The sequence below is a fragment of the Mustelus asterias genome, chromosome 20 (assembly GCF_964213995.1).
Source record: "Mustelus asterias chromosome 20, sMusAst1.hap1.1, whole genome shotgun sequence".
Classification (NCBI taxonomy): domain Eukaryota; kingdom Metazoa; phylum Chordata; class Chondrichthyes; order Carcharhiniformes; family Triakidae; genus Mustelus; species Mustelus asterias.
Window position 1 is genome coordinate 73,607,590 of NC_135820.1, and position 13,007 is coordinate 73,620,596.

A 13,007-nucleotide genomic window follows, 5' to 3' on the forward strand; every position below is an offset into this window, starting at 1 on the left:
CCTTCTTCAGGTGAGTGGGAATTCTGTTCACAAACAGGGCATATAAAGACACAAACTCAATTTACATGAATAATGGTTGGAATGCGAATACTTACAGCTAATCAAGTCTTTAAGATAGAAACAATGTGAGTGGAGAGAGTATTAAGACAGGTTAAAGAGATGTGTATTGTCTCCAGACAGGACAGCCAGTGAGACTCTGCAGGTCCAGGCAAGCTGTGGGGGTTACAGATAGTGTGACATGAACCCAATATCCCGGTTGAGGCCGTCCTCATGTGTGCGGAACTTGGCTATCGGTTTCTGCTCAGCGACTCTGCGCCGTCGTGTGTCATGAAGGCCACCTTGGAGAACGCTTACCCGAATATCAGAGGCCAAATGCCCGTGACCTCTGAAGTGCTCCCCAACAGGAAGAGAACAGTCTTGCCTGGTGATTGTCGAGTGGTGTTCATTCATCCGTTGTCGCAGCGTCTGCATGGTTTCCCCAATGTCCCATGCCTTGGGACATCCTTTCTTGCAGCGTATCAGGTAGACAACGTTCGCCAAGTTGCAAGAGTATGTACCGTGTACCTGGTGGATGGTGTTCTCACATGAGATGATGGCATCTGTGTTGATGATCTGGCACGTCTTGCAGAGGTTGCTGTGGCAGGGTTGTGTGGTGTCGTGGTCACTGTTCTTCTGAAGGCTGGGTAGTTTGCTACGGACAATGGTCTGTTTGAGGTTGTGCGGTTGTTTGAAGGCAAGAAGTGGGGGTGTGGGGATGGCCTTGGTGAGATGTTAGTCTTCATCAATGATACGTTGAAGGCTCCAGTCTTTGATGAAGACGAACATCTTGCCAAGGCCATCCCCACACCCCCACTTCTTGCCTTCAAACAACCACACAACCTCAAACAGACCATTGTCCGCAGCAAACTACCCAGCCTTCAGGAGAACAGTGACCACGACACCACACAACCCTGCCACAGCAACCTCTGCAAGATGTGCCGGATCATCAACACAGATGCCATCATCTCATGTGAGAACACCATCCACCAGGTACACGGTACATACTCTTGCAACTTGGCGAACGTTGTCTACCTGATACGCTGCAAGAAAGGATGTCCCAAGGCATGGGACATTGGGGAAACCATGCAGACGCTGCGACAACGGATGAATGAACACCGCTCGACAATCACCAGGCAAGACTGTTCTCTTCCTGTTGGGGAGCACTACAGCAGTGACGGGCATTCGGCCTCTGATATTCGGTAAGCGTTCTCCAAGGCGGCCTTCACGACACACGACGGCGCAGAGTCGCTGAGCAGAAACCGATAGCCAAGTTCCGCACACATGAGGACGGCCTCCACAGGGATATTGGGTTCATGTCACACTATCTGTAATCCCCACAGCTTGCCTGGACCTGCAGAGTCTCACTGGCTGTCCTGTCTGGAGACAATACACATCTCTTCAGCCTGTCTTGATACTCTCTCCACTCACATTGTTTCTATTTTAAAGACTTGATTAGCTGTAAGTATTCGCATTCCAACCATTATTCTGTAAATTGAGTCTGTGTCTTTATATGCCCTGTTTGTGAACAGAATTCCCACTCATCTGAAGAAGGAGCTTAAGGCTCCGAAAGCTTGTGGCTTTTGCTACCAAATAAACCTGTTGGACTTTAACCTGGTGTTGTTAAACTTCTTACTGTGTTTACCCCAGTCCAATGCCGGCATCTCCACATCATGGGTTTCCTCTCACAGTCCAAAGATGTGCAGGTTAGGGGGATTAGTCATGCTAAATTCGTGCCGTTACAGGGATAGGGTCTGGGTGGGATGCTCTGATGTGGAGATGCCGGCGTTGGACTGGGGTAAACACAGTAAGAAGTTTAACAACACCAGGTTAAAGTCCAACAGGTTTATTTGGTAGCAAAAGCCACACTAGCTTTCGGAGCGCTGCTCCTTCGTCAGGTAAGTGGGAGTTCTGTTCACAAACAGGGCATATAAAGACACAAACTCAATTTACAAAATAATGGCTGGAATGCGAGTCTTTACAGGCAATCAAGTCCTAAAGGTACAGACAATGTGGGATGCTCTGTCAGAGAGTCGGTGCAAATGTAGCCATTCTATGATTCGGGAGAGTCGGTGCAGAGTTGATGGGCTGAATGGCCTCCTTCTTGAGCTATGAATCAGCCAGGCCTGAGGCGGCGCTGTCGCGGCGGGAGAAGGGGAAGTCACGTGCCCTGTGTTCGTTCCGCCCCCCCTTAGCGGCGGTTCGTGTGGAGGAGGAGGGGGGGCGGGACCACAGCGCCGCCCCGCCCCTGCTGACCAGTGCGCGTGCGGGTGGGTATCAAGTCCCACTTCCCCGAGAGGGACCATGAGCGATGCGCACGCGCGGCATATTCCGTTTCCTCCTCCCCCCAACCTAACCCAACCAGAGTGGAGACGCAGAGAGCCGTCCGTCTCCTCCCCCTTCCCTCCCGGGAAGAGGGTGATGCGCGCGCAGCCTAGTGACGGGCCCAAGCCCCGCCCATCCCTCGTCCCAGGAGCGAGGACACAGAGGGCGATGCGCGCGCCACCCCGGATTGGAGAGAGAGGTTAGGCCACACCTCCCGATGGGCGGGGCCGGGCAGGGAGCGCTGTGAGTGACTGGGACAGCTGCCAATCATCCCCGGGGCGGGTGAATGTATCCAGTTGAGGTGTAGCGAAGCAGGTGGCAGGATCAAGATGCATGCCAGGCTGCCCAGCCTGACTCTGCCCAAGAAGGCGGAAAGCCAGGTAACGCTGCGACAACATTCATCCTCTTACAGCCAAGGACCGACTGTCTGTCAGATATTTAAATAAAATCGCGCGACAACACTCTGAACGGGGCAATTAGCAGTTACAAACCGAATTGGAGAGTGAGAAATGTTTGCAAATGAGAGCACAGGGGGTTTCTTGGTGGCATTGCTTTCAGATTTGTTTAAAAAGTGGCGCACAGATTGGAGAAAGTTCTGCCATTCGAATCCCACCCTCTCCCCCGGTCTAAGTCCTGTGGAGTCCGATGAGGAAAATTGGTGGCAGGGGAAATGGCCTTTGCCCTGGGCCTGCTGACTGAGAGAGCCTCCAGCCTGCGGGGACAGAGTCTGTAAAGCTGCCTCACCCAGTCAGCACTGCCCCTGCCTTCCTGCAATGTAAACTGCTGCATGTGTTTCAATACAAAAAAAAATCCTGGCTTTTGCCAATCACTCCAACTCTTGTACGTTTTGTTTCCTTGGCGGTTTTTGATTTGATTTGTTATTTTGAATATGTTGGGGCCTCAATCTGCGCCAGTGACTCGGATGAAGGGACTGTGAGTGTGTCTGGCTTCAAAGACAGGGAATTTAACTTGCCAGGACTTATAATTTGAGTTGGCGAAGTGGAGTTAAGGCCACAAAGAGATCAGGTGGATCAGGCTTCAGGGGCCAAATGGCCAACTCCTGCTTCTAATGATCTTATGTCACTTGCAGTCCTTGGTGTTTCCTGATACTGTTATACCAAGTGAATTGGAGGGGTTATAAAACAGAAAAATGCTGGAAAATCTCAGCAGGTCTGACAGCATCTGTGGAGAGAGAATAGAGCCAAAGTTTCGAGTCTAGATGACCCTTTGTCAATGACAGCATTTTTCTGTTTTTGTTTCAGACTCCGGTATCTGGAGTATTTTACCTTTATTATATAGGAGAGATTATAGTCTTGTTGAGGAAAAGGGCACAAGCTCATTTTGATGCATTTGGAGAAATGTCTTTCCCTACCTTTCATTCTGCATTGTATTCTCTAATTAAATTAATTCTAGGTTCTTGCCTCCCTCTTCTCCATCTGTAATTTTAAGTTGCAAAAGTTGACTGTATCCTCCACATTTTACTGTTGCAACTTAATTTCAGTAAGAAGGCTCCAACCTGTGCTTAACTCTCTCTCTGCACCCGCATTGTCTGCACCTGTAAAGACTTGATTACCTGTTAAGACTCACATTCCAATCATTATCTTGTAATTGAGTCTGTGTCTATATATGCCCCGTTTGTGAACCCAACTCTCCACTCACCTGAAGAAGGGGCAGAGCTCCGAAAGCTCGTGCTACCAAATAAATCTGTTGGACTTTAACCTGGTGGTGGGAGACTTCTTACTGCGCCCACCCCAGTCCAACGCCGGCATCTCCACATCACAACTTAATTTCAAGTTGTATGTTGGGTTCAACTCATCTGTGCTCCTAATTGGCCTATGGAAGCTCAGCTCTCGAGTGCCTTCTTTATAAGGTTAAAATACTTTCTTTATAATTTGGTCTTTCTGGCACCAATCATAAAAAATAAAAGTCTCCGGTATGATTCAACACACACCGCCTTGGCAAGTGGTTCTAGCTGCTGAGATGCAGAGTTTTGAGGTATTTAAAATGTTAATGGCTTTCTTAAAATAGATGTGGAGTGATTGTTTCAATGGGAAAGTGGAGCAGTGACCAGAGGAGACAGGTTTAAGGTAAAAAGAATTGGGGAGAGATGAGACAATTCTTTATGCAGCAAGTTGTTGTGATCTGGAATGCACTTCCGAAAGGGTGGTGGAAGTAGATTCAGTCGTGGGTTTAGAAAGGGAATTGGATATAGATTAGAAAAGGAAGCTTTTTCAGAGCAATGGGAGAGAGTGGGCAGCCGGATTGTTAGGATGAATCTTTCAAAAGAGCTGGCATGACTTTGATACTCTTTCAACTGGTTGCAGTAGTCAAGATAGGGCTGCTAGCCATCCTAAATTGCCCTGTAGCCTTTAGGAATTGAAGTGTAATCAATCTCCTGAACATTGCTGTGAGCAACCCCCTGTAGAAAAAGCACAGGCTTTATAAAAAATTGCTTTCATTGCCATTGCACACATTTATTATAAAAATTGTTGGAGTTGAAGGGAAAGACTAAATGATTGTGAGCTAGAGATTATGTATTAAAGCCACTAGAAATATGTTGACCCAGAGTTTGCAAGCTCTGATCAAAATATCATCTGATAAAATGTCATCACTGCCTCCTCTAACATGATTTTTAAAAATTATGTACTGCAACAGCCTACTGTCAGTGACTTGCTAGTTGGTTGGACTGGTTTATTATCAAACCCGCTAACTTGCCGAGGAGTCTTTGAGCTTTGTAAATTGTACTTTAAGGGCATTTATGGAGTATGCACGTGGTCTATTTTTGTTTTCTATTTGTGGCACTGTGCAATTGTTTGCAGTAAATATTAGCATCCATTGTTCATCTCGTCCAATTCTGTCCTGAGAAACCATAGACAGGGAATCCACTTTAAACAGAGGGTGTGAAGCTCTGGGTGCGGAGCGCTCAAGGTTTGTGACCGAGGCAGAAACTTAGTCATATGTTCAAGATTAGTTTACCAGATGAAGGGCAGATAAAGGGAGGAAGGATTGAGGTCGGTAAATATGGTTTGGAATCTACTTGCGTGAAGGAAAAATATCAAAATAGAAAGTTTGGGAAAAATCACTTTCCTCCCTATGTAAACCCGAGCTCCTCCAAATCTCTGCACCTAACTCTCAACTAGTTCCATTCATCCATTGTTCCCATGTTCACCGACATACATTGGCTCCTGCTTGAGTAATGTCTCAGTTTCTAAATACCCATTTTTGTGCTTGGGCCTGTCTGTGGCTTCACACTCCCCATATCTCTGTAACCACCTCCAGCCGTCTGAAATCTGCGAAGCATGAAGGAGAGAAGGAATTTGCTTGGACACTTGTTCCAGAAGACCTTTAATATAGGAATTAGGAGCAGAAGTAGGCAAATTCAGCCCTTTGAGCCTATTCTGACATTCAATTAGATCATGGCTGATCTCTCCCTGGTCTTAAATCCACCATCCCTCCTGTTCCTCATATCCTTTTTATTAGAAATATATCTATCTCCTTGAAACCATTCAATGATTCAGACTCCACCGCGCTATGGGGCAGCGAGTTCCACAAATTCACCACCCTCTGCGAGAAGTAGTTCCTCCTCATCTCAGTTTTAAATCTACCGCCTCTCAACTTATACCTGTGGCCTCTTGTTCTAGATTGCCCCATAAGGGGAAACATTTGGTCTACATTTAGAACATAGAACATTACAGTGCAGTACAGGCCCTTCGGCCCTCGATGTTGCGCCGACCAGTGAAACCAATCTAAAGCCCATCAAACCTACACTATTCCAATATCATCCATATGTTTATCCAATGACCATTTAAATGCCCTTAATGTTGGTGAGTCCACTACTGCTGCAGGCAGGGCATTCCACGCCCTTACTACTCTCTGAGTGAAGAACCTATCAATCCCTTTTAAAATTTTATAGACCTCTATCAGATCCCCCCTCATCCTTCTAAACTCCAGCGAGTACAAGCCCAAACTGTGTAATCTCTCCTCATGTGTCAACCCTTCACCCCCGGAACTGCCTCCAATGCCACCACATCTTACCTCAAATAAGGAGATCAAAGCTAGGCACAATACTCCAGATGTGGTCTCACCAACACCCTATACAATTGCAACAACACTCTCTACTTTTATACTCCAGTTCTTTTGCAATAAATGCCAACATCTCATTTGCCTTTTTTATTACATGCTGCACCTGCATACCAACTTTCTGCGATTCATGAACACAGACACCCAGATCCCTCTGCCTGGACATATTTTAAATATGCTTTCCGTTTGGGTAATAATTTGCCTTTCTATTTTTTCTGCCAAAATGGATAACCTTGCTCTGTCCTTGCTGGCAGATCATTTATATAGATTGTAAACATTTGAGGTCCAAGGACTGACCCCTGCGAAATCCCGCTAGTTAGCCAGTTAGCTAGTTTGCCAGCCAGAGAGGGACCCAGTTATTCCGACTTTCTGCCAGTCAGTCAATCCAATCTAGTACTCTATCCCTATTCCCAATTGGTTAGGATTATATTCACTGGAGCTTAGAAGAATCTAAGAATCTCATAGAAACTTATAAACTTCTAACAGGGTTAGACAGGGTGGATTCGGAAAGAATGTTCCCGATGGTGGGGGAGTCTAGGACTCAGCGTCATAGTTTGAGGATAAAGTTCTAAAACCTTTTAGAACTGAGGTAAGGAGGAATTTCTTCACCCAAAGAGTGGTGAATGTGTGGAATTCACTACCACAGAATGTAGTTGAGGCCAAAACGTCATCTGATTTCAAGAAGAAATTAGATATAGCTCTTGGGGCTAAAGAGATCAAGGGATATGGGGGGGGGGGGGAGGGAGAATCAGGACATTGAATTCCATGATCAAGCTGAATGGCGGAACAGGCTTGAAGGGCCGAATGGCCTAACCTGCTTCTTGCTTCTAAGTTTCTATCCCCTACTAGGGTCATCTGACTTGTTCCATGGTCAGGAGGTGGGTGTAAACACATCAGGTGAGTGTGACAGCAAATGAGGCAGCTCTGTGGATCGTGAGGGTAGAAATGAAGGAGGCTCGGCAATTGCAGTTGTCTCAAACAGGCTTGAGGCTCTTCCAGTTTGTGTAGATGAGTGGGGTCTGCAGTGTGGGTGAGCAAACCGACCACAACAGTGTGGCACAGGAAACTATTAAAGGGGGTGCATAGAGTAGCTTGGAATGTAGTGATAGTAGGGGACAGTATAGACAGGGGGAATAGAGTTCTCTGCAGCTGAGAGTGAGAGTCCAGAAGGCTGTGTTGCCTGCCTGGTGCCAGGGTTTGAGATATTTCCTGGAGGGGAGAGGAATCTACAGTGGGATGGAAAGATCCATTTGTCGCAGTCCACGCAGGGACGGGGACTAAGAAAGAGGCTCTGCACAGGGAATATGAGCACCTGTGAACTAAATTAAAAAGTGGAATCTCAAAGACCATAATCTATGTAAAAGGGTAAATAAGATTATGGAATTGAATGCGTGGCCAAAGGTTGGTATGGGAGAAATGAATTTTGATACTTGGGGCACTGGCACCAGTGGGGAATTTACAAACTTCTAACAGGGATAGACAGGGTAGATTCAGAAAGTGGGGAAGTGAGAGCAATACTGTTATAGAGCCATAGAGGTTTACAGTATGGAAACAGGCCCTTCGGCCCAACTTGTCCATGCCGCCCTTTTTTTTAAAACCCCTCAGCTAATCCCAATTGCCCGCATTTGGCCCATATCCCTCTATACCCATCGTGTCCACACTTGGCCCATATCCCTCTATACCCGTCGTACCCATGTAACCATTTAAATGCTTTTTAAAAGACAAAATTGTACCCACCTCTACTACTACCTCTGGCAGCTTGTTCCAGACACTCACCAACCTCTGGGTGAAAAAATTGCCCCTCTGGACACTTTTGTATCTCTCCCCTCTCACCTTAAACCTATGCCCTCTGGTTTTAGACTCCCCTACCTTTGGGAAAAGATATTGACTATCTAGCTTATCTGTGCCCCTCATTATTTTATAGACCTCCTATAAGATCACCCCTCAGCCTCCTACGCTCCAGAGAAGAAAGTCCCAGTCCATCCAACCTCTCCTTATAACTCAATCCATCAAGTCCCTGTAGCATCCTAGTAAACCTTTTCTGCACTCTTTCTAGTTTAATAATATCCTTTCTATAATAGGGTGACCAGAATTGCACACAGTATTCCAAGTGTGGCCTTACCAATGTCTTGTACAACTTCAACAAGACATTCCAACTCCTGTATTCAATGTTCTGACCGATGAAACCAACCAATCTGTCCCTCTGTGACTCCATTTTCAAGGAGCTATGAACATGTACCCCTAGATCTCTTTGTTCTGTAACTCTCCCCAACGCCCTACCATTAACTGAGTAAGTCCTGCACAGTATGGTTGAATTTAAAATACAGATGGAGCATGAGAAGGTAAAATCCAATACCAGTGTCTTGTGCTTAAACAAAGGAGACTACAATGGGATGAGGGAGCAGTTGGCTACGGTAGACTGGGAGCAAAAACTTTATGTTGGACAATTGAGACAGTAAGAATTTTAACAACACCAGGTTAAAGCCCAACAGGTTTATTTGGTAGCAAATGCCATTAGCTTTCGGAGCGCTGCTCCTTCGTCAGATGGAGTGGAAATCTGCTCACAAATAAGGCACACAGAGACACAAACTCAAGTTACAGAATACTGATTAGAATGCGAATCTTTACAGCTAATCAGTATTCTGTAACTTGAGTTTGTGTCTCTGTGTGCCTTATTTGTGAGCAGATTTCCACTCCATCTGACGAAGGAGCAGCGTTCCGAAAGCTAATGGCATTTGCTACCAAATAAACCTGTTGGACTTTAACCTGGTGTTGTTAAAACTCTTACTGTGTTTACCCCAGTCCAACACCAGCATCTCCACATCAGGACAATTGAGAAACAGTGGAGGACTTTCAAAGCGATTTTTCACAGTGCTCAGCAAAAGTATATACCAGTGATAAGCAAAGACTAGGAAAAGAGATAATCAGCCATGGATATCTAAGGAAACAAATGAGGTTATCAAAGTGAAAGAAAATGCATATAGAGTGGCAAAGATTAATGAGAAACTAGAGGATGGGAAATCTTTTAAAGGTCAACAGAAAGCCACGAAAAAAGCTAAAAAGAAAAGCAAGATGAATTATGAGTGTAAACTAGCTGAGAATATAAAAACAGATAGCAAAAGTTTCTACAAATATATAAAACGAAAAAGAGTGGCTAAAGTAAACATTGGTCCTTTAGAGGATGAAAAGGGGGATGTAATAACTGGAAATGAGGAAATGGTTGAGGCATTGAACAGGTATTTTGTGTCTGTCTTCACATGTCTTAACATGTCTTTGGCATGTTATTTATGGAAGACACAAATAACATGCCAAAAATTGATGACAAGAAGGCTATGGAAGGTGAGGACCTAAAAACTATCATTATCACGAAAGAGATAGTGTTGGGCAAGCTAGTAGGGCTAAAGATAGACAAGTCTCCTGGTCCTGATGGAATGCATCCCAGGGCACTAAAAGAGATGGCAGGGAGAAATAGCAAATGCACCAGTGGTAATTTACCAAAATTCGCTCGACTCTGTAGATTGGAAAACAGCAAATGTGACGCCACTGTTTAAAAAAGGAGGTAGACAAAGGGCAGGTAACTATAGGCCGGTTAGCTTAACTTCCGTAGTAGGGAAAATGCTTGAATCTATCAACAAAGTAAAAATAGCGAGACATCTGGATATAGATTGTCCCATTGGGAAGACGCAGCATGGGTTCATGAAGGGCAGGTCATGTTTGACTAATTTGGTGGAATTCTTTGAGAACATTATGTGCGACAATGGGGAACCTATAGATGTGGTGTATCTGGATTTCCAGAAGGCATTTGACAAGGTGCCGTACCAAAAGGCATAAGATTAAGGCGCATGGTGTTACGTGTGATGTATTGGCATGGATAGAGGATTGGCTAACTAACAGAAAGCAAAGAATGGGGGTAAATGGGTGTTATTCTGGTTGCGATCAGTGACTAGTGGTGTGCCTCAGTCCTGGGACCGCAATTGTTTACGATTTGCATGGATGATTTGGAGTTGGGGACCAAGTGTAGTGTGTCAAAATTCACAGATGACATGAAGATGCGTGGCAGAGCAAAGTGTGCAGAGGACGCTGAAAGTCTACAAAGGGATATAGATAATCTAAGTGAGTGGGCGAGGGTCTGACAGATGGAGTACAATGTTGGTAAATGTGAGGTCATCCATTTTGGTAAGAATAACAGCAGTATGGACTATTATTTAAATGGTAAAAAATTGCAGCATGCTGCTGTGCAGAGGGACCTGGGTATCCTGGTGCATGAATCTCAAATGTTGGTTTGCAGGTGCAGCAGGTAATTAAGATGGCAAATGGAATTTTGTCCTTCATTGCTAGAGGGATGGAGTTTAAAAACAGGGAGGTTATGTTGCAGCTGTATAAGTTGCTGGTGAGGCCACACCTGGAGTACTGTGTACAGTTTTGGAATCCTTACTTGAGAAAGGATATACTGGCACTGGAGGGGTACAGCAGAATATAAATCAGCTGGAGACCTGGGCCGAAAGATGGAATTTAACCCGGACAAATGTGAGGTGATGTGATTTGGAAGATCTACTGCAGAAGGAAAGTATACAGTAAATGATAGAGCCTCTCGTGCTCTACCAAGAGCTTATAGAGCAGAGGGCAAAAAATTATCATAGATGGAGGATTGGTTAGTGAACGGGAAGCGGACAATAGGAATGAATGGGTAATTTCTTGGTTGGCAAGCTGTAACCAGTGGAGTGCCACCAGGATCAATGCTTGAGTCTCATATTTACAATCTTTATCAATGACTTAGAGTCATAGAGGTTTACAGCATGGAAACAGGCCCTTCGGCCCAACCTGTCCATGCCACCCTTTTTTTAAACCCCTAAACTAATTCCAATTGCCCGCATTTGGCCTATATCCCTCTATACCCATCATACCCATGTAACTGACAGGGATGAAGGGATTGAATGTCTTGTTGCTAAATTTGCTGATGACACTAAGATAGTTAAGAAAGTAAATTATGAGGCAGAGTTAGGGTCGACAAGGGGATTTGGATCAGTTAAATGAGTGGGCAAAGGATTAGCAGACTGAATATAATGTAGGAAAATGTACATATGGACACATGGCCGATCTCTCAAACCTGCTCTGCCATTTGATAAAATCATGACTGATCTGATTGTGGCCTTAACTCCACTTTCCTGTCTGCTCGCTATGCCCCGTGGCTCCTTTTGATAATGAATCTATCTAACGCGACCTTGAAAATATTCAATGATCCTGCCTCCAATGTATTCCCATATGTTGTCAAAACCTTCCGTTTGCACTCATCAGGACTGAGTTGACTTGTCAGCCAATCCTTTTCCCTATGAGCATTTGTGTTCCATTCAGCAGTACGAGGCTGCTCCAACACTCAATGTGATCACGGCTGATCCTCTATCTGGACATCATACTCCAAGACTCTTTCCCCATACCCCGTACTTTTTAGAGTATAGAAATCTCTCTCTGCCATGGTCCTCCTTTGCTGAATTCTGCACAGCTCCCAATCCTCAGGCTTGCTCCTTTAAGGTCAAGCAACGTTTATTTATTAGTCACAAGTCGGCCTTACATTAACACTGCAATGAAGTTAGTGAAATTCCCCGAGTCACCACACTCCGGCGCCTGTTCGGATTACTGCACTTACCAGCACGTCTTTCAGACTGTGGGAGGAAACCAGAGCACCCGGAGGAAACCTGCGCAGACATGGGGAGAACCTGCAAACTCCACACAGACTCTGACCTTTACATGGCTCCTGTTTGGATTTAAAACTTTCCTCAATTTATTTTGTTAGCTGTGGTTGGGCTCTTGTTGTGTTTTTGCTCCAGGAAGGAATATGTAACTGCTGCAGTGTGTACACTTGTTCCTTTCGTATTAGCCATTGTCTGTTGTTATGAACCCTGCTGATGTTCAGTGCAAGGGCATCCCAAATCCCAGAAGGGAAACTTGGAACGCCGATTCTTAATAGTTTTTTTGCGATTTGGAAAAATGCGCGAATAGAGGTGAAACCCGGTGTGGAAAGGTGTCAGCCTTGTTGTAAATTATTCAAATAAAACACTCATCAAATCCTTGTTTCCACTTTTGCTTAATTATCCATCTTTCATTTCTATCTTTGCTTCCCTCTCTTGGGTCTTCCTGCTCAGGTTCCCATCGCCCTGCCACTCTAGTTTAAACACCCCGCCAACAACATGTCTCTCTTTTCGGCAAGATTCACGGGTGCAAATGACAGGATTTGAGAGGCGGAATGGGGCGAGGGGATGGTTGTGTGCATTTGGAGGAAAAAATATTTTGAATGCCCTAACACGATGTGATTCTGATTATTGTTCCACTGTTTCCGAGCAGATTCTTTTGCCGCCTGTTGCTGCAGATGACGTACTTCACAACAATAGTCTCATCCAGCAGCTGGCAGTGGCTGCAAAAGATGCAGCTCTCCTTCGTGGAGTTCTCATGAGGACGAAAGAAGACCCATCCAGCACTGAGGTTCGTCCTTTTGAGCGTCTTTAGTTGTTCTAACATTGCACTTTTCATTCATTGTCTGTTAAGCTCAAACCTTAATTGGCTCATTGGTT

At 45.2% G+C, this 13,007-nt stretch overlaps 1 protein-coding gene across 1 annotated transcript in view; it reads left to right on the forward strand.

Moving 5' to 3' along the window:
* Nucleotides 1-2,614: 2,614 nt before the first annotated feature.
* gss (glutathione synthetase) overlaps nucleotides 2,615-13,007 on the forward strand; it is a 56,589-nt gene continuing 46,196 nt past the window's right edge. Inside the window, exons 1-2 of the mRNA XM_078236853.1 lie at nucleotides 2,615-2,741; nucleotides 12,781-12,918. Of these exons, the coding sequence (XP_078092979.1) occupies nucleotides 2,691-2,741; nucleotides 12,781-12,918 (189 nt within the window). The 5' untranslated portion in view covers nucleotides 2,615-2,690. The remainder of the gene's footprint in view (nucleotides 2,742-12,780; nucleotides 12,919-13,007) is intronic.